Below are 27,414 nucleotides of genomic sequence, written 5' to 3' on the forward strand. Positions count from 1 at the left end.
GCACACTAATACCCCTTTTACACCAGAGGTTGGACCCGGGATATTGCTGCTCCAGTCCAGGGCAGGGCATGGTGTAAATGGGCTGAAAAAAAATAACACGGGTACTGTTCCCCAGGAATCTGACCCGGCAAATGTTCAGGGTCGGACACTGGGCTTATCCGGAGCTCAGGGTGGTGTAAATGGTCATTATCCGGGTTATTTGGTGGGTAGAGGGGCGCGAAGAGCTGATTGGTGCTTCTGCGGCTCTGGCAGATGATGTCATCTGCTGGAGACACGCGCAGGGCGCATGTAGCAGCGCAGCAGCAGCGTTACCACGCTCCTTCGGCACAAATATTGGTGTTGAGATCTAGACCTCTCAGCCAAGAATTGTGCTCTCCTCCTCCAAGTGTGAAGCAAGTAGCACAGGGTGAGAAGCTGCTTCAAACTCTCAAACTGCAACACAGCTACTCCGTCTGCCATCTTTGCTGCAATGCTGGGAGCAGAACCCACTCCCTCCCTTTTCCCTTTCTTGTGACCTCATCTCAAACATTTGGACAAAGGTCCATTTTTAATGACACCAGCAAGGAAAGACAGGGTTGATCCGTTTTCAGTGTGAAAGGGCCTTACCCGGGAATTACCCGGATTGAATTGCAGTGTAAATGGGGTCTGAGGCAGGGCATGCCCTGGCAATTTCCAGTGTTCGATTTCCCGGGTCCTACCCGGTATTCTGGTGTAAAAGTGGTATAAATAAGATTTTAAAATTGCCAAAGCACACCATGAGATCCCCACAGGGCAAAACACATTGGCCCCCACAGGAAAAAGAACCTATTGGCCCCCATATAAAAAAACAAAAACATCACACTGGTCCCCACAGGTAACACAAATAAAATACATTGGTCCTTCACATGAAAAGAAGAGACCAGTAAATAACAGTTGAACTGGTGGTGACTGTAAACTGGTTTGGGCATCTCTAGATCTGGGGCACACTTGAGAACAGCTCAAGGCACACTAATGTGGTTGAAAAACACTGGTATACACTGAGCGATTGTCACTATCACTCACCGGGCAAAAAAGAAAAAAAAGAGTAGTATAAGCACCATAGCAAGCAGCTGAGGGCTAATCCTTGAAAGGCCTCAAGCTCATTTTCTTGGGAAGAGAGTCAGAAAGGTAACACAATAAATTCCACTATAGAGAGGATGCAATTCACAAACAATGCCCTTCATAATGATTACGCAAGTGCTTACTATATTACGGGAACAGTGGTATATAAGATAATATGCAGCGGTGGCCACTTCACTTCTGTAGAAGGGGGGCTGCTGCTGGCCGTATCTCACTCCCCACCGCCAGGTCCCACATGCGCCTGTAGAATGCAATGACAGGCGCCGGATCCGGCACATGCACAGTATAGGCTTTAATGAGCTGCATCTGCTGCAGGGAGAGAGGGAACACCTCCCAATAGGACTGCCTTTACTGCAGGTAATTGGCAGGTCAGACCGCAAATAGGAAGTCACTGCCAGTCACAGTGAAGCCAGTGCAATCTCACGGGCTGGATCTGGCTTCAGAACGGCTGAATTTTAACTGGGGGTATAAACTGGCACTGGTAAAATGGAAGCTGGAATAATCCGACTTAGCTCTGATAAGTATCTGACATACTGGCTGAACAGGATGTCCTGGAACTAGCCAATGTTACCCTGTGGTCATGGGAAAAATACACCAATGACAGGATGTACTAAAGTCCAAGTACACACCATAGGTTTGGTATGCAAAACAAACTTGGACTTTTTTTTTTTGTTAAACATCCGAGTTCGACCAGCATCCTGCAACTAATGGCAAACTTGGACTGTAGTCCATCCAGCCTTCATTCTAGTTATAACGAATAGGGTCCTAACCTAGCACAGATAGAGGTGACGGATCTCACACTATGCGGTACGGTAGATATTGTTAACTATATCGGCGGTGCTGCAAAACAAACAATGTTAAAACACTGAAAGATAACGTTAACAATGTCGTTTGGTGATGTCACCGGGACCCCTGCTGAACATGCATAGTGAGATGTGACTGCATGTTCAGGTGAGAGAGGTTGGTGCTCATGACCCACGGGATCACGCATCTATAATTATAGAGGGTACACACTGAACAATTTGCAGGAGAATATAGTTAATGATATCATTATTGTGCATATCGTTTGCTTTCCCACAAAGGGCAGTATTCAATGAGAAAAATTCTCCGTGTTTTATGGAGAATTTTTGCTTTTTTCGCCTTGGACGGAGCATTTTGCTCTCCAAAAGTGAACCACCCTATTCAATGTGAAATATTCGCCGTCTTTCTAAGTGATTTTCGCCGTCTCTCTCCGTGTAGCAATTCTCTATCTTTTCATGGAGAGCTGGAATGTGAACTTTTAAACTAAAAGGTTTTTTTTTTTTTAATTTTGGTGTCAAAAAATCAGTTTTTTTTTTCTGTGAAGGGGCATGTTATTTTTATTCATGTGCTTATAGCACATGAATATATATTTAATTAAAAAAAAAATATTTTTTAAATTTTTTTTTTTTACACAGTGCAGCCAGCAGGGGGCCGGAGCGCTCGAGCCGCTCATTAGATATTCATTAATTCACTGCACCCGATCGTTAATATGCACGAATGGGTGCAGTGAATACTGGGTCCCCCGCTGGCTATAGGGGGGGGGCAGCCTGTGCTGCCTGGGTCCCGGGGGGGGGCCCCCTACCCTCCACATATGTTCTGGGGCATCCAGGGAGACTTTAATCTCCCTGGATGCCACCGTCCCACGGCTCCCTGCCGCTGCAGGGGTTAAGACTCGCCGCGAGTGGCGGCGAGTCTTAAATACATTGAATAGTGGGAGCAGGAGGCTCCGGAACACGGAGAGTGCATGGCGAGAGAAAAAATCTCTCGCCATGCACAGAGAATTTTCTTCATTGAATACTGCCCATAGTGAAGCTTGATACATCTGGCCCTAAATGAGCTTTGAAATGGCACAAAGTAAATGCACTCCTATGAGGCCTCCTATGAGGTTTGGAGAATATGGTATGGGGGGGGGGGGGGGGGGGTGGGCGGGACTGCTGGAGGTCTGAAGATTGTGACCTGAACACGTGCGTGGTCTCCAGAGCCAGAGTTTAGTCCCAAAATCTCACCGTACTTCGTTTTGAACATTATTATTATATACAGTAGATATTTGGCTACATTTCTCAAAATAAAAAGGAACCTTGCATAAGCCACAGATGGGTCCATCATTTGTTTCCTAGTGGCTTACAAAGTACAAATCCATAGACACCAGGATGAAAGGCAGCCATGTTCTCGCCTGAGATCAGCACCTCTTACCAAGAATAATAGTTCCACACCCATAACCCTCCGAGGCACTTATGTATTATATAGCTTCCCTTCTGGACCTGTAACTTGGTGGGACTGCTATGCTATTACTGGCGCCTGTCCTTGTGTTTCCCTCCTATGTCCCTATAGATTGTAAGCTTGCAGCAGGGCCTCTAACCACCAAGTCTGTCTGTTGTTACCCAGTTTGTTCCATCACGGTCTACAATTGTAAAGCGCAACGGAATCTGCTGCGGTAATAAGTAACTATAAAATAAATAAATAAATAAATAAATAAATAAATAAAGGGGGTCACTATTTCACATTATATATAAGGAACTTCCACCTCCAAAAATAAAAACAGTCAGGCATCAGCTTGTACGTGTCCACCAGAAACATTACTAGGCCCACCTGAGGTTTCTTTCACCCATCTCATTATACCATCCGTCAGCTTAATTTTAATTGCTATGGAATAAGGAGACAGGGGTGTGGTATAACACATAGATAATGTCTAGTTAGATAGCCAATAGGTCTACACCAAAGGTTAGACATTCATTAGTCTGGCAGTGACAAAAGTAACGACACAAGTAAAATGTCAACATGAAGTGTACCATTGCTACTCGCCATGCTTTGTGCACGGTGCCTGGCTGCACTTGGCACACTATATACTATCCTCCCTCTATGGCCACTGGGATGGTAACGTATGAAAAGGCGGTTTAAATAAATAAAAAGTCGGTTGTCAAGATATTGAACCCAAGAGACAGATTCTCTCTGTATACAGCTCTCTAACTACTGCAGGGCCATCTGATAAACATAACCGACTGACAAGCCCAGACAGAAAACACCATAACTACAAACAGTGCATTTAAGTAAGATGTCTGAAGGGGTTTAAAAACATTATATAAAACTATACAATATCTGTAATAGGGATAAGAAGCAGTAAAATAATGGTTTTATTCAAGGATGTAAAATAAAACCTCAAAGTTTGATCATTTTGGATTGTTCATGTAAGAAACCATTAAAACATGGCTGATCAAGGTCTCTAGTACAGTACAAGCAATGTTTCACTGTATCATTATAATAAGTAGGATTCAGTTTGGTTTGCAGTAAAAGTTGAATGCAAAACAAGCGAGAAAAAACATTTTTGTTTTGTTTTGTTACCAACCCTGTGCAGGGGTATATTAAAAATTCAATTGACACAAATTCAGGCACAAAGTTTATTAATTTGTTTCTCTCACCATAATTCACAGTTCAAGTGGGCAACATATTCCGTATATATCTGGAACCGGTATATTAAAAGTATAAAAGGGAAAAGACCAAAAAAAACAAAAAAAAAAAGTAAACTATAGCTGCTGATCGTAATCAGGACAGTAATTTTTACAGCCAGGCTTTGCTTCACATCCCCTAGTAAATCCTATGTTTACGTTCCAAAGACACAGCAAATAATTATACTTTATATAGAAAATAAGCATTTTGCAATATATAAAAATATGTAAACTACCACTTTGGAATCCTTTAAAAAATATTTGCAAAGCCCAGAGGGAAAAATTGTTGGAGACTACACCTTTGACAGAGATAGTGGGAGTGCTAAACGTGTGCAAATACAGACGCAAGAGCGATTTAAAACTTAACGTTATGTGACACGCTTCATGGAACAATGTACACTGTAGTGTAAATAGCATTAAAGATGTGTACCTGAGGGTTTTCTATAAGGCACTAAAATGTGGTTGGTGGGGGAGGGGAGCGGAGGGAAAAAATATGGTTTAACAGTTTTTCATGTCACAGAATAAATTAAACCCAGATTCAGATGTTCTATAGACCTTAAAACAAGTTGATCATGGGAACATACATAGAACACTGTAAAACATATCTTCCAGAAAACAGGTAGATCCCAACATTTCCCAAAGAACATACACTTGATAAGGAGAAAAAAAAAAAGAAGACAAAACCATTAAGGTTTGAAATTTCAGGACATAAAAAAATAGTGCAGATAATCGGACCTGTTCTGGGTCACTATCCAATGACAGCGCTGGTGTAGCACATGGGGTGTGGACTTCAATAGAATGCTCCACTCTGCACCTTAACTGGCTTTGCAAGACATAAAAGAATGTGTATATATAATTCACACGCACCAAAAACACACACACATCTACGTGCTGTGACTTCTCTAGCATAGATTAAAAAAGCAAAAAAAAAAAAAAATACATATTCAAAAATCCAAGACAAAGTTCACTAACAAATGGCTTTGAGGGACTGAACTTGGTTTTCCAGCAACTGACATATTAAACAGGTTCAAATGGTAAACACATGATTTGGTGTAATAACAAAAATGTAACATCTGAATTGCAGTTTGAGTGACTCCTTCATAGTCTGTTCACTGCAGAACTGCTGCAAGTCCATCTGTCTGCTCGTATAACGGCACCGTACAGAAGCAAGGATCTTAGGCGGTGTGGCGTTTAATTATCCTGTCCGAAGCCACCAAATCACGGCTGGGTCAGTTTGTTTTCTCTTAATGATATAGTCTCAGTCCGATTTGTCTTTCTTTTTGCCAGAAACTTTACTGGAAACAACAGAGCCCACGGCTGCCACACTCCCAGTGACCACCGACACGCCACCCTTCACTATGCCGACGCCTATACTTGGCACTGATGTCACTGCGGTTTTGGTCACTTCGTAACTTTTGCCTCCGATCCAGGCAACTCCGCCTATGGTGGCGCCGACAGCCCCTTTAGTCATGCTGAAGATGCCCCCGGTTACACGAGAGAACATGCCGGATTGTGGTTGAGGGTGGTCTTTGACGGTAGCTAGAAGGGATACAGAAGAAACCATTGGTTAAGGATAGTTCTGCTCTACAGAGAATATTTCTGTCAGTCATTTACATTAGACCCTGTCCCATTGGAGCTTACAATCTATATTCACTATCACATGGGCATAAACTATAGGTTAGGGGGGGTACACACCAGAACGATTAGGGCTCAATTCCATCAATCTGGATCCAATTCCGACCGATTGGATGCAGATTGTATGTAGATTGGGCATGTTTAGGTCCAATTCCAATCCGATGCGCGTCCCCGCTGTCGTTTGGTCGTTTTACAGATCCTACCTGCTTCAGGTAGGATCTGTAAAAGATCCATTCAACTGGATACAGACTCAGATCGGATTGGGATCAGATTGGATGCAGATCGTTAGCAGATTGTGTGCTCCAACAGATCGTGGGACCATCACACAATCTGCTAACAATCTACTAACAATCAGGATCGTTCTGGTGTGTACCAGGCCTTATTTAGTGAGCAGCCAATTTGTGCTGAAAACATACAAACCCCACACAAAGGTCATTAGTCACGTACTGAATTCACAATCTCAGTGCGGTGACGTAGTGATGCCAACTACCCTGCTTCAGTGTTGTCATAACTATAAAGCAATTTGCTATGGAGGGGAGCAATACCCTACTGCATTCCTAGTAGGCTGGGTTGGACTGGCCCACAAGAGAAACCCCTGGTGGGCCCCACCTACACTTGGGGATGTATTTTGTAAAGTTCATTGTCAATATTGTTCCAGTACATTATCATGAAAATCTCTCTGGCAGCTGGCCACACCCCTAAACAAGAGCCCCCATCACTGCATTTCCCAATGGGCACTTCATGCCCCAGTCTGACACTGCTAGCAGGCTAAACTACAGTGTAATTAGGTAGGTTGGGGATTTCCCTAACATTGACCACATACTTTTCTCGTATATAATACAGTCCCGCCAACTTGATTTATAATGTACTGCTCATTACTCAAACAGAGCTTGTTATTTGGGTTAATAAAGCAAGCTATTTGTACCATTGTTCGGCATCTAGCAAGGTGAACATTTTACAGTTACAGTAGATCATGGTAAAACGCTAAAATGGAAACATTTATTGCTCATCTTGTGCCTAGAAACTAAATTAAAAACCAAAACAAAGTCAGCTATAGAAGCAGGTCACACCCAGCATACGTGGCCAATGCAAAATACGGGAGAGGATTCTGCATATTGCATGGTGTCCCTGCACTTTGCATAGGTTTTTATTTCAGGCTTATGGACGTTAGGGAATTAGAACAGGATTACAACAGGCTCTCCTATCCTAAAGCATGGACAGTCGTAAGGCAGATTGGAGATACGTTACTCTGTGCGGTGTATAAAACACTGATTAATAGATCACTCCGCAGACTGCATCCTCTGTGCTCATGGACTACAGATGCTGGATGGATTATGAAAAGGGGAGGGGGGTGTCATTTGTGTAAGCAGCACTCAAGGGCCTTATGGAAGGAGTCCACAGTCATTTTTAAGGTGTTCTGTGCAGTGTTGTCTTTCCATTGAATGCACTTTTGTGTTACACACCAATAAGGCAAGGAGAGTATGCGAGTACATACCGAGTCAATAATGAGTGCACCTGTTGGGGGACCTGGGAAACGTGAACTGTGTGGGGTCCCAAGGACAGAGTTTGAGAACCACATATTTTTAGGTGTCTAACTAGTCGCGGTCAACCAATAGTGGCTAACCAAGTCATTGTCGATCCAACCAGCACCGATCGTCTATAGCAGGTGTCCTCAAACTTTGTTTGATGGGGTTTCAGAGCAAAAAAAATAATGGCAGGACCCCAGCAAGTTACTGCAGAAGGCCGTCACATCACATGTGTAGTCAGCAGACAGCACATACATGGCAGCATTGTGGAGGCACAAAGTGATGGGAGGAGTCTAACATACCATAACCCATCACATCACATGTGTAGGCAGCAGACAGCACATACATGGCAGCATTGTGGAGGCACAAAGTGATGGGAGGAGTCTAAAATAACAGACAATTCAACAGATTTTTCAGACTCCTTGAATCACTGATTGAGATTAGAAAAGTCAACAGCCTGATTATCAGAAACATGGAGTCCCGACCCCATACTGAGAAGGTCGGGACCCACAGTTTGAGAATTGCTGTTCTATACAATAACAAATTCTAATCAGCCTCATACTGGACAAACCTAAACAGCACAATACAGGACTAAACATACAGTCCACAACCTATCCATAGACTGCACAGGATTATAGCAAGGTACAGTAGATGCAGGAGACAGGACTTGGGTGGCTAGTGGGACAAAAAAATGGCTTAGCCAACACCGCTGTCCTTGTGAGTCCAATGGAACTGTACGGTGTTGTAATTGTGGTTACATGGCATCCTGCCTGTTTTAGAATACTTGTTTATATGGATGGTTAATGTGTTATTAACAATGAGCACAATCAGTTCACTTAGTAAATGGTAACGTTTCTGGATTTGCTTCAATACTAGAACCTTAAAAGTAGAGCCCATACTTACAGCACCTTAATACTCCTTTAAAAGAAAAAACCAAACAAAAGAAAACCTGCAGTATAGTATTTAACGTCAAGTGGGATGATGAAGAAACACAGCAAATATCAGAAGTGCCAGCCTACCCTCCTAGCCTGTACCCGCTGTCACAGTATCAGAATGATGCAGGTTTATAAACACTTCATATCAGAAGTGGAAATTAAGCTCCTGGAAACATCAAAGCCGTTTGTTATGACGGAGCTCGCCGGCTGTTCCTTTTACTCTGACAAACCTTCACCGGCTCATCACTCGCCCCAAGCTCATCCGACAAGCTTTCATCCTCTTTTCAATCACCACCTCTCCAGATTTCAGAACCTGCCTTGCTTAACGTTCGTGGGCAAAACGCACCTTCTCCTAAAGTAGGACTGCATCTGTCACATCAATAGTACAAAGTCTGGGCTGTGATACAGGGGCGGTGAGAGAAAGAGAGGAGTCCGCTTCATCGACTCGCATCGTGAAAACACATCTGTCAAAACGGTTTTAATTATTGAAATGTGCATCTCCCATAGACAGAAGTGCCTACGCATCTCTGCAATACAATGCTACTGCAGTATGTTACGATGTACCTGTGATGGACAATTACAGAACAAGCTCAGCACCCACTCCGAACAGTCTGCTCATCCATAAATCACAGACAGATAGAAGTGGAGAGCACCTGCTATGTATAGTTGTTGCATAAAATTCTGATTTATGAGACACATGGCTTATCAACTGCTGCGGACTACAAGTATGCTGGTCGAATAACAGGGCATTAACAAATGGTCCTGTACAGATGAAGCGCCGCTCATTCAGTGCTGGGACTCGCCAGACCAGCCCCACTGGCGAGCGGACGCTACACCTGACTGGGACGCGCGAGCGCCCCACACGTGTCACAGTTTCCTGTCGGCGGGGGAAGGGAACACTGAAAGTCTCCGCTTCAGGGAGACTGTCAGGGTTATGGGATGGGGGGAGGTGGGGGAGCACGTTGGAGACTGGTGGTAAGGCAGCAGGGACCCAGGGGGAGCTCCATTGTAAGGGGACGCACGCATGTCTCGTGCGCGCGTCTCCTCCCAGCAGCCGGCAGGGACTGGTGGCTGGCGAATCTACAGCCAGCCCCTGCCTGACTGACTGAAGGGCGCTCCATCTGTAGCTTTAATTCACATTCGTACAGCTTCGACTAGGTGGGGCAAGCAGATAAAGCCAGGAAATACAGTAAGACAGGGGTGGGCATTAAGCAGCCCTCAAGCTGCTGTTGAACTACACATCCCAGCATGCACCGTTTTAGCAGGCCCGGATAGCAAAACTGTGGCAGGGCATGCTGGAACATGTGGTCCTGCGGCAGCTGGGGGGTCGTTTATTGCTCACCTTTGATCTAGAAGAGGAATACTAATTTCTACTGAATGTGTTGGGAGAGCTCAAGAATTAAGGGGCATACACACTGAGCGATTTTGTACTCATTTGTAAACGATCCGACTAGACCGATTAGAAAGCGCAGAACGCTCAGTGTGTATGTCCACGAGCAATGGTGATGCCATGTCCCACACATCGCTATCGCCCACTAGTTAAGTCACTGCAAGTGGTCAAAATCTAGTCAAATTGCTTAGCTTTGTGTACAGAATGAGCGACAATGATCGCAATATAAGTCATCCTGAATCACTACCCGGACTTTTTTTTGCTTCAGTAAAATCACTAAGCAAAAAACACTGCATGTGTAGATTGCCCATAGACACTGGGAAATCACCTTCCCTAAATAGCTTAGCAAGAACGCTTAGCACACACCTTAACGTGTATATGCCCAAGTGATCAAAACCGGGCAGTGGCTCCCAAACTGGCCCACATTATTTATGGTCAATGTGATTACCAAAACCAGTACTGCCCATCATAGAAATATGTAGAGATACAGAAGCCCAACTTTGCCTTCCACCCCAGAACAAAACCAAATGATGACAAACACAAGTGACTTCCATTTCACCCCTTCAGTAGTGAGTTATTCAGTGGTATGGCATACCTTCTAGGATGGCTTTTTCCAGAAATACTCACCACTGCGGGCCTACTGCTGCTGGCCCTGTCTGGTGTTCGGGCACATTCGGGTATTTGGATGCCTGGGGCAATTGGCGGCAGGAGAGAGCAGCCCAGTGGGTGGTGCTGCCAGATGGGGCACCTCGGAATCAGTAGCATACTTAGACATTTTCCAGAAATAGCCAGCAGCTCAGCTCTTAAAAACATTTCCAGGCATACCACTGAAAGTTCATTGTCAGCCTCTTTCAAATAAGATGCCTCTATGCCTCTTTTCCAGGCATACCACTGAAAGTTTTTGTCAGCCTCTTTCAATAAGAAGCATGGGTGCTGCAATTCAAATAGGTTTAATAGTATAATAGGGTTTAGAGTAAGCACTCTTGAGCAGGGCCCTCTTTCTTCTATGACTTAAAACATCTTTAATGGCACCAAATCCAGCAGTTTTCTGCCACCCTGATACTTCTTTCAGTGTCCTCTGCTAATACAGCAATGGTTATGTACCCTGTACCTGGTCCTCTATTGTATTTAACTTTAAGTCACTGTACCCTGTTCTTATTAGTTTTATGTACTCTGTATTGGGTGCTGCAAATCCCTTGATGCACCATATAAAAAAAGAAAAAAAAGAAAAAAAAAAGCATATAATAAAAAATTATAATAATAATATTATAATATTTAAAAACGATTAAAAGGATCCTAAATATAAAATCCTAACTTAGCATATATTGCTCTTGATCATAGAATTGGAATCTGAGTGTGTAGTGCTGGGTACACAATAGGCCGATCGATTGGCCATCCAGCTGATCCGCCGACCTATAGGATGACTGGTAAGTGCATGCACCAATGGTCGGATCAATGTGTCATGCGTGAGGTTACGACTGGACTGGCATTTACAGGTGCCCACCCAGTTGAGAGGTCGGCCACCAGTTGTGCTACAGGGCCACTGTGATAGGTCTGTGTACAAAGTAGTTAAGACATACAGTATAGGGGCAGATTCATATGTTTAATCGCTCCCGATATTGCAGGCAGGGCGATATTCAAATGTCCATTGTTATCGCACCCATTAAGGTTGGATTTAGCAGCTATGCTCACCTAAACCCAACCTTAATTGGTGTGATGCAGGAAGATGCCAGCAGCCACCCACGCCCAAACGGACCTACATTTCAATAGCTCCGTTGGGCACTACCTAGTGGCAGCCAATGCAATAAAGATTTTAATCTAGTCTATAGCTGGTAAACAACTGCCAAACCTTACACCCCCCAACAGCTGTTCAATTGAACCCATCTCTATAAGATCCTCTCTCAGCAGTTCAGTCTCACTGGGTGTTCACATTAATACTGAAGGTGGTTAAACTCTGCCACCCTTGTACAATGGCAAAAACCTGCGAGGTGCAGCGAATCCTTTTTTGGATTCGCTGAACATTCGCCACGTTCCGGAGCCTCGCCGGCTCCGGTATTCAACGAGTCAGGGGCTCGCTGCCCCTGACCGGCGAATGCCGCAGGGAGCATGAGGACGGTGGCAGGCAGAGAGATGGAAGTCTCTCTTCCTGCCCCAGAACGTTTGTGGGGGGGGGGGGGGGGGAGGTGGGGTGCCAGCAGGGGACCTATATTCACTACACCCGATCGTAACGATCGGGTGCAGAGAATATATGAATATGTAATGAGCGGCTCAGCTCCGGCGCCCCCTGCTGGCTGCTGTGTAAAAAAAAAAAAAAAAACATTTTTTTTTTTTTTAAATTAAATATATATTCATGTGCTGTAAGCACATGAATATATATTTAATTAAAAAAAAATAAAAATAATATATGAATGAATATGTAATGAGCGGCTCAGCTCCGGCGCCCCCTGCTGGCTGCTGTGTCAAAAAAATAAATAATATTTTTTTTTTTTTTTATTAAATATATATTCATGTGCTTACAGCACATGAATAAAAGTAGCATGCCCCTCCTCAGAATAAAATTCCTGATTTTGACACCAAATGTAAAAAACAAAACACTTTATTTTAAAAGTTCACATTCCACTTCATCAAAAGATAGCGATTGCTACTCGGTGAATCATAGCGAAAAAAACCTTCAAATGTATTCGCCATGTGGTCATTGAATAGGGTGATTCACCGTTTTAGTCTAAAATTTGCCAAACAGCACAAATTCGACATAAAACATGTCGAATTAGGCTCATTGAATACCGCCCATTATCTATTCCAATCAGGTTACACAGGATTAATGCAGTTGTGTGTAACTGGGAATATGCACAACAAAGGGATTATCATCATTTACACTGATCTGTGAGACAATCTAGTCGGAATGTACCATTGGGTGATCAGCAGAACAGTATCACACCCAGATACCTTAATTACTGAGGCTATAAAAAGACAATCCATCAACACAATTACCTATTGTTTTACAGCAGCAAACTGCTGAGACTACAACTTCTAAAAATAGCTGTAATATAGAGTGTGCATATGCATACATTTACTTTAATAACCTACTAGTTCACCAAAAAACAAACAAATAAACAAACAAACACTGGGCCTTATTAGGCATACGCACAGGGGTGATACCAGGGCTATTTCTAAGCAATCTGTCTAGATCACTAATACCCCTTTTACACTGCCGCAAACATCGGGTTTTTCCCTCATGGACCCGGGTCAGCGGCAGTGTAAAAGGGGTTAACCCGTATCCCTTTACAGGGGACTTCTACCCAGGTCATGACCAGGGTAGAACATGGGTAGAGGGCAGTGTCAACAGGTACGACTGTCATAGGACCCGGCTCCCGTTTTCAGCAATGGGGCCTCCGGACTGCATCGTCCTGGGGTCATCATGGAGGTCGGTCGGGGGGGGGGGGGGGGGGGGGGCACACACAGCCTCCACTGCTGTCTGCTGTACTGTGCAGACAAGGAGGAGGTGAATGGATGCCTGCGTGCGGCATCTATTCACCTCGCGACAAGGGCTGGGGGGTGCACGGGGGCTGGAGGCAGCTCAGCAGCTTACCTTGGTGCTGGGCTTGCCCCAAGCGTGACTATCGGCGGTCCCAGCAGTTGGAGATGAGGTCATCCAAGCGCTGCCCCCGTTTACACTGCGGGTAGGCACCGCAGTGTAAACTGTGCAAATCCCGGATCCGATTTGTATCCATGTTCCAAATAACGGATCCGGGATTTGGGTGTAAAGGGGGTATTAGAAATTAAACATGGATCGCTCCGTGTGTATACCCTGAGCAACGGCGATGCATGGTCCCAGGGCATTGCTATCACCTGACTAGAATTATACTGCATGCCGTACAAATCTAGTCAGATCACTAGCGTTCACACCAGAGAACACTGGCTGTGACAGATCGCTGGTGCATCGCATGTGTGCAGGGGTGTGTACTGAGCGACCTGTGCTAACCTACATCGCTTAGCATGGGGGGCTGAAGTGGCTTCACCACTGCGTTATGGTGTTCACACACTGAGATTCAGGCTAATGGCCTTGACTATCCGATTTTGGTTAACACGCACTTAGATATACTTTAGATTTACACTATCTTGCTATTTGACCCTAGACCAAATACATTCTGCAGACTACATAGTTAAAACAGACTCGCTGCACAGTTTATTTAGCTATGCGATAGACTCCTGTCGGGCCGTGCATCGGGACCAAATGCGGCCGAGCACTGTGCGATGTTGACTATATAGTCAAAATTGCACTGTTTACACAGCTTTGCACTTAATGTTCACTATAAAGAAAATGCTAAAAACACAACTATATAAATCTATTGAAGATAATGACTGCAATGTGCATCTAATAAGTATTCCAGCATCTTAAAAAATAAAAAACAAAAATACAAACACTGAAATTGAATAAATGGGTGTGCATTACACAGTTGCAACCAGATGCAGTCATACTGTACACTTCCACGAGGATCTAAGTGGACATACAGGGGTGTACACACGCTTCGATTTTGGCAGGGGTGTACAGACGTTTTCCATCTGCATTCGATGCGATGCACACTCCCGTTTTCTTTATATTGAAAAGATATATAGACTTTGCAGGAAATATCAAATTCTATCCAGTAAATTAAATGTGTACAATGTGCCTTGAATGTAAATTGAATTCGATATCGAAATGGATATTGAATGCAGAAGTGCAGATCGGATGTTAAATTGAATGTGAAAGCAGAGGCCAAATCGAAAGGGGGTGAAATAGAGGAAATAAGGGTATTTAAATCCGGGACTGGGCGGTGAGTCAGTAGGTCTCTGACTGCTGAAGCAGATCGACCTCTGCACCGACGGCTCCCTTGTTTTTCTGGATGACCATTGACTGTGCTGACTTCCTCCTTGACAAAGGTCCACGGAGCTTGACCGAAACATTGGAGTGTTTTTTTGGTCCCACAAAGCAAACACTTGGTATGTTTTTTTTCTATTTTTTGTCTATGTGGCTTGTAAATAAATTAAAAAATAGATTTTTACAGTTTCTGGTGAGTGACCTTAGGGGCACCCCACTTATTGACTCAGGTGTGTGCGAGTGCAGGTAGTATAATAATAATAATAATAATAATAATAATAATAATAAGTGTGTGTGTGTGTGTTATATATGTATGTAAGTAAGTAGGTGTATCGGGTTGGCACTCGTGGCTTCAATAAAAATCCGGTGCCAGGAACATAACAGAGCAATAAGAGACACTTACCCCCTCAGAGAAAGGATGGATCCGGCACACGGTAGTATAGGTGAAAAAAAAAGAGGTTTGTTAAGAGTGCAACATTGCACTAAGTGACAGCTGCTGACCTGACAGCCGTTTCAACTGCTGGGTGCAGTTTTCATCAGAGGTGATGAAAACTGCACCCAGCAGTTGAAACGGCTGTCAGGTCAGCAGCTGTCACTTAGTGCAATGTTGCACTCTTAACAAACCTCTTTTTTTTCACCTAAACTACCGTGTGCCGGATCCATCCTTTCTCTGAGGGGGTAAGTGTATGTATGTATGTATGTATGTATGTATAATTTTTTTTTTTTTTACACACACACACACAGATTTCCTATTACAGATAATGAGGTATTTAATAAGCCGCAATAACCTGTTTTTGAAGGAAAAACTGATTTTTCTAAAAATAAACAGATTGAATACCCCCATTTGGTCTGTATATCAGCAACCCAGACACTTTTTGTATGCACCTAGTATGCTCTGCAGAGAAATACAGCTTTGTATGCAACATTAGCAGTAACCAGTAAGACAGGGCCAGTAGGTATAAACAATTATTTAAGGACCGGAAAGGAGGGGGGGCTGAAGAGAAGAAACAAGAAAATCTTCATAATCCTTTAAATAGAATATGTAACCTAATAGCATGACAGAAGACCAAAGTAGTCCCCAAAGCCATTGGTTGTCCAGGAGCCTTGTTACCTATATAATGCCTTGTGGCTGAGATGCCTTACGAGAAATGTTGGTCTGTCCACTATGCTGGTGGCCTATTTACATTTAATTACTTGATAAAAAGGACCTCAGGATAAACCTGAATTTTCAGCAATAAAGGTCAATCTGTATAGACTTTTATTATAGGTTTAATGTCCTGAAAAACGTCTCATCTTCCTCAGTACATGGATAGTGACGTGTACTCTTACATAGGTCTCACAAACAGCATTTGGTATGTACACAGAAGCCAGTTACAAAGAATCTGCCCAATGAACTGATGAGGGAAGAACAAGTTCTTGTGTCTACATTCCTACATTGTGCTGTATCTTTGCCATCAGAAGAACTAGATCAGGCATGTCCAACGTTGGCCCTCCAGATGTTGTGAAACTACACATCCCAGCATGCTTTGCCGCAGTTTTGCTATTAGAGAATGCTTAAACTATTGCAAAGCATGCAGGGATGTGTAGTTTCACAACATCTGGAGGGCCAACGTTGGACATGCCTGAACTAGATTAAGATTATTTAGATGAGGGGAATGATGTCAGTCTAGCACAGATGTGATGCGGTGCGCTAGCCTCAAAACAGGTGCAGCATTTGGCTTGCCAAAACGCTCGCTTCTGCAGCAACCCCACGACTATGCTTACCCCTATCTGTTTAGCCAACACCTCACTTTGGCCCTTATTCAGATCTGATCACAGTACAAATTTGTTCTTAAAATAGGCAAAACCATGTGCATTGCAGGTGGGGCAGATGTAACATGTAGAGAGAGTTAAGGGGTGTACACACGGAGCGATCCTTCTAAGCGATTTTGACTACATAGTCAAAATTGCTTAGAAGGTTAGTAAAGATCTCTGCCAAGGTTAGACAAATCTCACTATAATATCGCTTAAGGGGCATACACACGGAGCAAATTTGTGCTATTTTCTAAGAAATCTGACTAGATTGCTTAGAAAGTAAGTACAGATCTCTCTGTGTGTATGTTCCGAGAGATTAAATATCTCTTGCTAACTAAGTCAGTGCATGTAGTCAAAATCTAGTCAGATTGCTTAGCAAATTACTGCAAATCTCTCTGTGTGTACAGAATGAGAGATACTGATCGCAATCTCTCATTCTGAACCACTACCCGGCCTTGTTTTGGTTAAGCAAAATTGCTTAGCACAAATCTCTGCGTGTGTATGTGTACTCCATGGGAGATTATGACACCAGCAAAATTGCTTAGCACAGATCTCTACGTGTGTATGCCACTTAAGTAAAAAAAGAATTGCCAGGCAAGAATATTCTGACTAGATCACTGGCTGTCAAGTCAAAATCGCTGCTAATCACTGCTGAGGGAGATATTCACCAGGCAATCTGCAATGAAGCCCAACCAAGTATGTTAATTCTAGTACAGTCAAAATTGCCCATAGACAAAATTGCTTAGTCAAAATCGCTGTTTTATCTAGTCAAATTGCTTAGTCAAAGTTGCTCACTAGCAAAAATCACTCTGTGTGTACATCCCATTAGATTTGTGTGAGTTATTTTGTTTCTGTGCAGGGTATTTGTAATATTGGCTGCATTATTTTTACACTGCAATTTAGATTTCAGTTTCAACACACCCCACACAAATTTAACTCTCTCTGTACATGTTACATCTGCCCCACCTGCAGTGCACATGGTTTTGCCCATTTTGAGAACAAATTTGTACTGCGATCAGATCTGAATAAGGGCCTTAGTGAGAATTGCACAGATTATATCAACTATCTTTGGGAGTATAGCTCTGTCTGAGCTGTCATCATCAAATCAATAGCATGTTACAAGCAAGGAGAAGCAGCAACTACACAGGTTAAGGGGGGTATGCAATCTCCAGCCGCTATTCACGACAGGGGAAATAGCAGCGGGGCCCTATTCAATGCTGTCTTTCTCGACAGCACTTAACAGGGATTTCAGCAGAACGGGCCCGACTTTCGAAGCAGTCGGGCCTGTTCTGCTGAGAACGGACGTGAATTGTCAAGCCCTCGGCCGCTACTCGACGATCCACGGCCGTATCTCGCGGCCACGCCTCCTTTTCGGAGTTCGGCAGGTGGGACATTGAATCCCGCCTGCCGATTTCTCATCGAGCCGGCCGAGAACAGGACAGGGTTACGGCTGTCAGGCCAGCCCGGCAGTCGTGACCCGGGATTGAATATCCCCCTAAGACACTGAGGGGAAAATGTATGAACACATGAAAAGAGTTGAGAAGTGAGCCAGTGGAGAAATTGCCCATGGAAACCAATCAGCATTGAAGTAACATTTATCATTTGCATACTGCAAAATACAGAGCAGCTTATTTGAAAAGTTGCCCATAGTAACCACTCTTATAACTGCGTTACACTTCTACCCCTGAAAGGGTGACACTATGAGGGCTATTGTATTCTGTGCAGTATGAATAGCGCTAGGATGGAGGGCTTCAATTGCCCTGACTAGAGAATTCCTGCTCACACTCCATCTGAGGTGCAAGCAGATATCCAACAAAACTAACTGGGCAGTGCTGTGTTACACCTATAGGGTAGTGCATCGATGAATTGCCCATGCATATGGGCCACAATGCATGTGTGCGATGGGGGGAGCAGAGATGAAGTCCAGCTACTTTATCTATATACAAGCCAGTCGCAAAGAGATTGACAGGTGGGTGATAACCAGCAGTTTTATGGGAGTATCAAGAAAAACACACTGGGAGTGTCAGGGAAAACGCAGGCGTCAGGTGTCTTAGGGGAGGGTGTGTGACGTCAGTGACAGGGCGGATGTGACTGTTTTCATCACAGCTGCCAAGTAAGACTCTGGCTACTCTGTGCCTGCCATGACTGGTGCCCAGTGGAAAAATCATTCGATGGGGTGCCTGTAACGATAGGTCATGAACATATTCGCACGGCGTACATCCATTCAACATCACATTACATTTGAAAGGCAGGATTTCACTTTGGCAGAGTGGTGTCTACGTGAACGCTGGTCACTGCAAATTTGCAGCCACATGATCAGTACTAAATGACTCCTATTGTTTCCACTGGTGGAAGAAACTAATAATTACTTTGTACATTAAAAGATTCATGATCAGAACTCAATTAGTTCCACTTATTGATCTAATCAACAGTTTTTTTTATGCAGAACAGTTCTGGCATAGTGCAGGACTACATAACATGACAGCTCTGTACAGTGACTCAGGGGTAGATTTATTATAGCGGCGCCTATCGCGCCGCTATAACAGTTCCTGCTTCGCCTCATTAGCGAGGCAAAGCAGGAGGGGACACCGACAAGATCTATTAAGATCTTGCCACTGGAGTGGGGGAGCGCTAACCCCCCCCTCCGGCGATGTCCCTCCTGGAGACAGCGCATCAGTTAATACTGATGCGCCGTCTCCTTCCCCCCCCCTGGACGGCTCACTGCGCATGCGCGGGATCTCGCTTGTCTCGCGAGATCCCAGCGCAGCTCAGCAGCAGGGACAGCGCTGTCCCTGCTGTTAGATATAGGGCATCGCCGCCTGCAGCTGGCGAAGTCGACAGCTGCAGGCGGTGGAACGATCAGCGATGCTGACCGTTCATAAATCTGGCAGGAGGCAGGGGCGCAGTGCAAAATATCGCCCCTGCGCTATGCCTCCTGCCCCACAGCGCCGGCGTTAGAGTAAACGCTCGGCGGGTGTGATAGATCAGGGGAAGCGCTATCCCCGTTATAACGCAAGGAGATAGCGCAGATTCCCCTGATCGCCTAGTCATAAATCTACCCCTCAGTATTATTGATGCACCCATATTAAATTCATTTTTGAAATGTGAAAGATATGTTTAAATAAATATATCAATACGATACAAAAAAGGTACCCCACAAGGAATTACCTTCTGTGATTGAATTCTTAATGAAATCTCTCCAGGAGTACTTGATATCTGGTTCCTTGGAGCACCTCCAGCACTGGTAATATGTGGAGGTATTTTACAGTTATATAAGGCATGCTGGTTACTTAAATACAGTCACTGCTGTATTTAAAGTCCAAGGTGGGATTACAACCTTGGCTAAACACCTGGCTTAACCCATTCACTGGTACTCCCGAGGGATTTTCCAGGTTATGCTCCAGTGCACAGACTGGCAAATCTGGAAAATTCTTGGGAGTGCCACTGCCTGCGCTCCCGCTGAGATCAACACTGACCATCAGAGAGATAGATGATCACTAACCATCAATCTAGGCCAGGGACATGCATTGCTGTCGCTATAGCCCCTACACGCACACTCCGAGGGGTAGGGGTATTTTCTACGCGACTTTGCCAAACATCGCAAAGTTGCTTAGAAAATGCCTTAATATCGGCAGGTGTGTAGGGGGGTATAAGTGGTAGGCCCTGGTTAGGTGAGCATCTAATGCTTTTAGCAGTCACAGGAGAAACATAGATCATAACCACGCCGGTAAGGGAAAACAGTAAACAATTCCAGAGTGTAAAAGACCAGGAAAAGAAATGACGATGTTAAAATATCTTTGTTAGGATAAATTACTACACCGTAGTAGATTTAAAAGAACTTCAGTTTGGCCACTGTGGGGCAGATGTATTAAGCCTTAAAAAGAGAAAAACAGGAGGGTGATAAAGGTCCAGCAACTCAGCTTCCACCATTTTTCAAACACAGCCTATAACATGACAGTTAGGAGCTGACTGGCTGGAGATTTATCACTGTTGCAGTCATTTCTTTTTAAGGCCTGTCCAAACTGTGGCCCTCTATCTGTTGTGAAACTACACACCCCAGCATGCCTTGCCATAGTTTTAACATTCACTAATCGCAAAACTGAGGCAAGGCATGATGGGACTTGTAGTTTCACAACAGCTGGAGGGCCATAGTTTGGACATGCCTGGCTTAATACATCTGCCCCAATGTTCCTTATATTGCAGTACTATCACAGGGGGAAAAACATGGCTCCAAACTCTCCTAATGATGCAATCACTGCAGAGGGCGGTATTCTACATTCCGGGGCCCAAAATAGCTGTCATGAGAATTCCCATCACACCTGATATTGTATCTCTTCATGCTACGAGGGCTGGCTGAGAGTACAGACACAGACTATTTCCATATGCCAGATTTGGCACATTAGGTCAGAGGTCTAAACATCTAATGGCAAGAACAGCATGAGGTGCAGCAGGGTTCTAGACCTCTGCCAGGTATAACTTCATAACAACCATAGGGAAGGGTGAAAATCTATGAACATAACAATTCTGTTCAAATCCACTGAGAAAATAAAATACAAAATCACATGAAGGTACTTTGTGACGTTAATAAGGCCTCCATACACTTTGCGATTTTGGGACGATTTCATCTGATTTCAGGCGTGTGATAACTGATCCGCGGCCCCGTGCGCATCGGATCAGGGAGGTCGGACGGTCAGCACATAAGATCATGTCAGACCTCCTGACAGGCATATGCATGCAGACTGACCGGAGGAGCAGTGGGGCGGGCAGCGAGTCCCTGAGCGCTTAGCTGGCGGCGCCGGCCAGTCATTTGACAGGTATTTTAATAATCTAATACCCGCCACTGCACGTCCCGCCCCGCAGCGCTACTGAATGATGTCTGTGATCATCACACCGCCCGGCCAGGTCAGCACTCGCCAGCTAAGCGCTCAGGGACCCGCTGCCAGCCCCACTGCTCCCCCTGATGAGGATCACCGCCCGCCCCCTGTTCCCCGACATGTGATTGCAAGCGATTTATCACATGTAAAATTTGGCTCATCAAGTGCCAAATTGTATGTGAGCCTCCCGGGGAGCTCCCGGGCGGCTCACATGAGAATTGGGTCCGACTTGTCCTAAGGACAAGTCGGCCTAATGTATGGGGGCCTTTAGTAAAGCAATGAAACACATTAAAGCAGACCACTAATGGCAAATTGCTTGTTTAACCCAATCAGTGTACAGATCAGGGACCACAGATTAGATAATTGGCAAGAACCCAATGGGTCCCATGGGTCAGCTCGATCATTATTAAATCACATTTTTCAACTTTAGGGGGAGATCAATTTCTTTGGCAGGAATTTAGCTCCTGGACCTAACGTTGGTATGCTATTAGATTACTTCCCGCGGCTAGGCCAGAGGTTGCACTTATCGTCCTAAGGAAGCTGCAGATTAACACAACATTATCACAGTAAATAAAAAATAGAAACTTTTTTTAACAAAGAGGCCTTCAAAAGGAAATAACTGGATATTTCCCAGGCGCTTTGCTAAATACAAAATTATTTTATTTTTATAGTGGAGAACAACCAAGGGGAGAGGGGGGGGGGGGGCATTGGAACACAGATATGTGATTACAATTCTACATATATTGGTAGATTACCAGATTGATTAACTGAACCTACTTCAAAGATCATCTATATACAGATGGTGCGCCTCTCAATCAGCGCTGGCAGGTGCTCCATCTGACGCATGAGCGCCTCACACACTCGTGCGTCCCAGTCATACGACAGCAGGTAAGGGAATCCCTGCCCATCTTTGCTTCAGGGAGAGCACCAGGTTTAGGGGGGTCTCGTGCAAGTGCCCCCTTCCGGCTCCTGGCGACAGTTGGCGATTTGATTGCCAGGAGCAGCTCAGACGTGAGCTGCTCCATCTGTATATGTCTAGCACCGTGAGTCTCCAAAACACTGACATCTGCTGCCAGAGAGTGAAACTACATCTCTTTCTCACACATGCACAAACACAGAAGCTAGCAGACTAGCTTTCAAAGCTTTTGCTTCGATAGAGATATATATCTCGATAGATATAGATTATTATTATTTTTTTTTAAATCAAAGTCTCAATATTAGACCAGCAGCGATTAACAAGGTAATGGCCAGATCCCATGGGAGAGGCAATTATAGTGGGTGCACAACTTGATTGGAAAACGACAATTCCTCTGAGTAAAAAGTAATTACCATCTGGTGCCTCTTCCCGCAGATATGCAGGAACCTCCTCTTCTGATTTCTCTGCCTGATTCATTGTGCCTAAGAAACAAAACACAACATGATTATTAGAATTATGCACAAGAATACGTCACCTGCTCAAAGTCAATAGAAACGTGTATAACAAGGCCTCAGAGCAACATTATGCAAAGGATTGCAAAGATGTGATGTGACTGTCGGCCTGCTTGCAGATGGGCCTCCCTAGGGAAACCAATGCTGAACACAGCACATAAGCCTCTATTATAAAATCTATATAGATATATTCAGCATCCAGATAATGGTTACAATGTTACATACTGTGGCAAAAAAAAAGGGACTTTCTGCTACACAAATAGTAACAGAGATAGATATATATTGCACACACATATGAAAAAAAAGCGGTCTCTCTGCTGCAATTCATTTATATCACCATAAGGCCCAGTTACAGCCTGTCTACAGGCACCTGATCCCCAGCTGTAGCTCCCAGGCTTAATTTGTAGCCAGTGCCCCATAAAGAATCACAGCTGGAAAGATGTGATTTAATAGCAGCCGTTAAGGTATAGCTGTGACACTCCAGCGTTTGATTTGTTGCTAGACCCAACATGTTGTGACGGCCAGAGGGCAGAAGCAACTGTGAGGTGGGGGATCAAAATCCCATGCATGCATGTATACAGCATACACAGACTACTGAAAAGGATTGTGGGAAAATTAGGTCTGTCTAAAATACTAGAGTAGTGGTGTCAATCTCATGTCCCTCCAGCTGTTGTGGAACTACACATCCCAGCATGCCCTGCCACAGATTTAATATAATGAATTGGTAAAACTGTGGCAGGGCATGCTGGGACATGTAGTTCACAACAGCTGGAGGGCCACGAGTTTGACACCACTGTACTAGATGATTCATTCTCCTTAGTCTATACGCACACAAAAAAAAAAAACATACGTTATATACAGTATATATTTTATACACACACACACACACACACACACACACACACACACACACACAGATTGCTATATTTACCAACACAATGAATTATATATATGAACGTACAGTGTAAAGCAAATAGAGACCTCACTGGGGCTAACAGGGGAATAAGATAATATAATCATGGAGGCCATTGTAAAAACTACTGTGACAAACGAAAGATTCCCTTTACTAGTCCCAGCACTCAGCTTATTGCAATCTGCTCCCCGGGCTCTACTTAGATAACACCATGTCTGTAAGCTGCTGCTGAACAAAAGCTCAGTAGAAGGGAGGCGGTCTGGAGTACAGAGGAGCTTTTCTTCATTTCAGTGACGTGGCAGAGACTAACCTGGTCTCTAACTTGCTGGAAGCTCTGCCACGCTTTATAGCAACACTTCTACGTCAACCCAGGGGATAAGAGATAACCCACATATATACATAACACACACACACATATACACATTCCCTCCAAGAAAAGCTGCTACACTAAACTCTGCAAGTAAAATGGGAAGATCTAGTGAGCTGCTGGCATTCTCAGTGTGACAAATGTTTACAAGTAACATTTTGTAGGTTACGCGGAGTACTGGGAAATAAGCCAAAAAGGGGCCCATTCCTAAAGCAGCCATCCCAGGCAACAGCTATCTGTACAATCCCAGCTACTACGCCAAAGCAGACATTTAGCCAAGTACTTCCTAAATTAGTCACAATCCAAGAGTCACAGAAAAAAAAGACAACTGCATCAAGTCTGCAGAGGACCATGTACCCTAGTAATGACAATATGCAGATTACATAGAGAAGGGTCACACTTATAAGGCAGATGCGAGGTTAATAGTGCAGATCAGAAGGCAGATCCCTGTGCATGTGTATACATGATAATATACAGGATTCACATCTACATAGATCACGTGTATATGCAAATCAGGACTGCAGAGGATATTTCTTGTAAGAATATTTCATGGACTGTCATTAAGTCCTACTAACCCATTCCTATTACTACCAGCAGTATGCTGTAACTGCATTATAGTTCTAGATGACGCCATATTGATGACGGAGTTACACAGCTTCATATTCCAACTCTTGTTACTCTACTGGGACTGGTCCATCCCACAGTCCCTATTACTTTCTTTGGACCATCCCACAGTCCTATTGTCAGCACTTTTAGGATCACACATCAAGCATCAATAAAACAATCCAGTCCACTGCCCCTTTTATCATATTTGACTCGTTAAGGGGTTTGCAATGTGTGGCACTGCTGCAGATGTTTGGAAACGAAAATGACAGAACAGCAAAACTTTTGTAGGCATGCTGGTGTCTGTAGCACCACAGCGGCTGGAGTGCTACAGGTTGTCTACCCATGGACTACTAGGACATCCCATACTTTCTATTATTGCTTTGAACTGCTCCATCCCTGTCCCTACTGCTACCCCTTCTAGGCCATTTTTCATTCCACAGTCCCTACTGCTAGCCTTGTAAGAATGTTTGTATGCTACAGTCCACATGGCCTTCTCATCCCCAAATCCCAACAGCTACTGTAAGTCTTCTAGAACATTTTTGTCCCACAGTCCCTACTGCTACCTCTTCAAAGAACATTTTATCCCACATTCCCTACTGCTACCCCTTTGAGGACTTTTTCAATGGACAGTCCCTACGGATACCCCTTTTAGGCCTTTGTTTTTTTTCCAAAGTCCATATTTAGCTACTTCCTCTAGGAATATTTTAACTCTCAGTCCCTACGGCTACCCCTTCTTGGACATTTTAACCCAGTCTGTACTGCTACGCCCTATGACTTTTTTCATCCCACAGTACCTACATCTTTGAGGAATTTTTCAACAAATAGTCCCCACCGATCAACCTTCAAATACGATTTGGTACTTATATGTTAGTTGGGCACCCACTATAGTTAGAACGCTCATACTCCCACTATTCATGTCGGCATGGAGTGAATTTTATATAGTGTGGCAAGCGCAGCGAGCCACTGAGCCCGGCAAAGGGACGTGGAAAACTAAGCAAATAGCTTAGTGGGCACCCAACAGTGGCGTAACTATAAGGCCGCAGCCCCCGCGGTGGCGGGGAGGCGCCGGGGGTCTGCGGGCGCTATTTTTTCTCCGCCAGCTCCCCACTGCTTGTGGGTGCAGCGGGGAGCTGGCAGGTGGGTTATTTCCACTTCACTGCAGGGACCCCGGCCGGCAACATCATACTCAGCGCCGCAGGGACCTCCAGGCTCTCCCTGAATACAGGTACCTCCGCGCCGCACGGACCCCCCTGCCAGCTCCCCGGGGGGGTCTTTTAACGGGGGGCAGCGGCAAAATTGTCCCGGGGGGGGGGGGCAGCAAAATTGTTCCGGCAGGGGGAGCAAAAGTTTTCGTTACACCACTGGCGCTCAACTAACATATAAGTACCTACCATTTTAACCCACAGTCCCTACTGCTACCTTAGAGGACTTTTTACACTCACAGTCCCTACTGTTACCCTTTCAAAATCTTGTTAAACCCACAGTCCCTACTACTACCCCTTTGAGGACTTATTTATCCCCCAGTCCCCACTGCTACACCTTGTAGGCTATCATCCAATAGTGAGTACCACATCCCCTTCCAGGCCTGTTTTAGCCTAATGTCCCTACAGCTACCTCTCCTGACTTTTTTATCACACAATCCCTAGTGTACCATCACCTAGATGTATTTCCTCGCTCTATCTCTACCAATAGAGACATCGCATAACCCCCATTCCTCCTTCCACCGCATCTGCTCCCTTTTCGGACAGATTCAGCATCACAGCGTCCTATGTGGCAGGAACAGCGGGCAGTCCTCGCCCTCACCCCCCGCTGCCGCACGGCCTCACCTGGAGCTCACACCTCCGCACACTCCTATAGTATCCGTCTTACAGCTGCAGCTCCGGTCTCCCGCCGCCGCCAGCAGCTATAATAATAATATCTCCGCTCTCGCAGTCTGCGGCCGCTGCGGACGTGGCGACTGACGCATCCTTCCGCTCAGCCAATCGCAGCGTCCCGCCGCCTCAGCCAATCATCTTGAGCTAGGCTGAGTGACGTGGAGCTGCTGCCCAGATGTTCTGTCCCCGTTTGCTCGGTGCCAGCGATGAGTGCTGCTCATTGCTGCCGGCGCCCTGCGGCGAAGGGAGTCGGTCATGTGGGCTGCCCACTGCAGTGCCAGTACCCCTGGGTGCTCTGCACAGCACAAGCAGAGGAGGCTCATAGCAACGTCACAGTTCCAACATGGCTTCACTTCAGCACGGTTGTCTCAATTTTCTGTGGACAGTCACAGTTCCCATGGCAAAGTACTGAGGGATGTGGTAATTAGACAACAGTAATTAGGTTGACCACAAAAATGTTGACATGCATTAGGTCGACATGGACAAAGGTGCGACACAAGCAATAGGTTGACACGAAAAAGGTCGACATGAATTTTAACCTACTTACTGTCGACCCTAAGACATACCTCCCAACAGTCCTGATTACTGCAGGAATGTCCCGTTTTTTGGGGACGTTCCCCGTCCCTGGCAGTGTCCCACACCGGGGGCTGTT

At 44.9% G+C, this 27,414-nt stretch overlaps 1 protein-coding gene across 1 annotated transcript; it reads right to left on the minus strand.

Annotated features, from left to right (window-relative positions):
* Nucleotides 1-4,500: 4,500 nt before the first annotated feature.
* Nucleotides 4,501-26,874, minus strand: TMEM263 (transmembrane protein 263). The gene is made up of 3 exons (XM_083181662.1): nt 26,715-26,874; nt 22,904-22,972; nt 4,501-6,101 (listed from the first exon to the last, which is right to left on the minus strand). The coding sequence occupies exons 2-3, from the start codon at nt 22,965-22,967 to the stop codon at nt 5,821-5,823; spliced, it is 345 nt and encodes a 114-aa protein (XP_083037788.1). The 5' UTR covers nt 22,968-22,972; nt 26,715-26,874; the 3' UTR covers nt 4,501-5,820.
* Nucleotides 26,875-27,414: the final 540 nt, after the last annotated feature.

This window comes from Crinia signifera, chromosome 4 (assembly GCF_055691185.1).
Source record: "Crinia signifera chromosome 4, ASM5569118v1, whole genome shotgun sequence".
In the NCBI taxonomy this organism is placed as follows: Eukaryota; Metazoa; Chordata; class Amphibia; order Anura; family Myobatrachidae; genus Crinia; species Crinia signifera.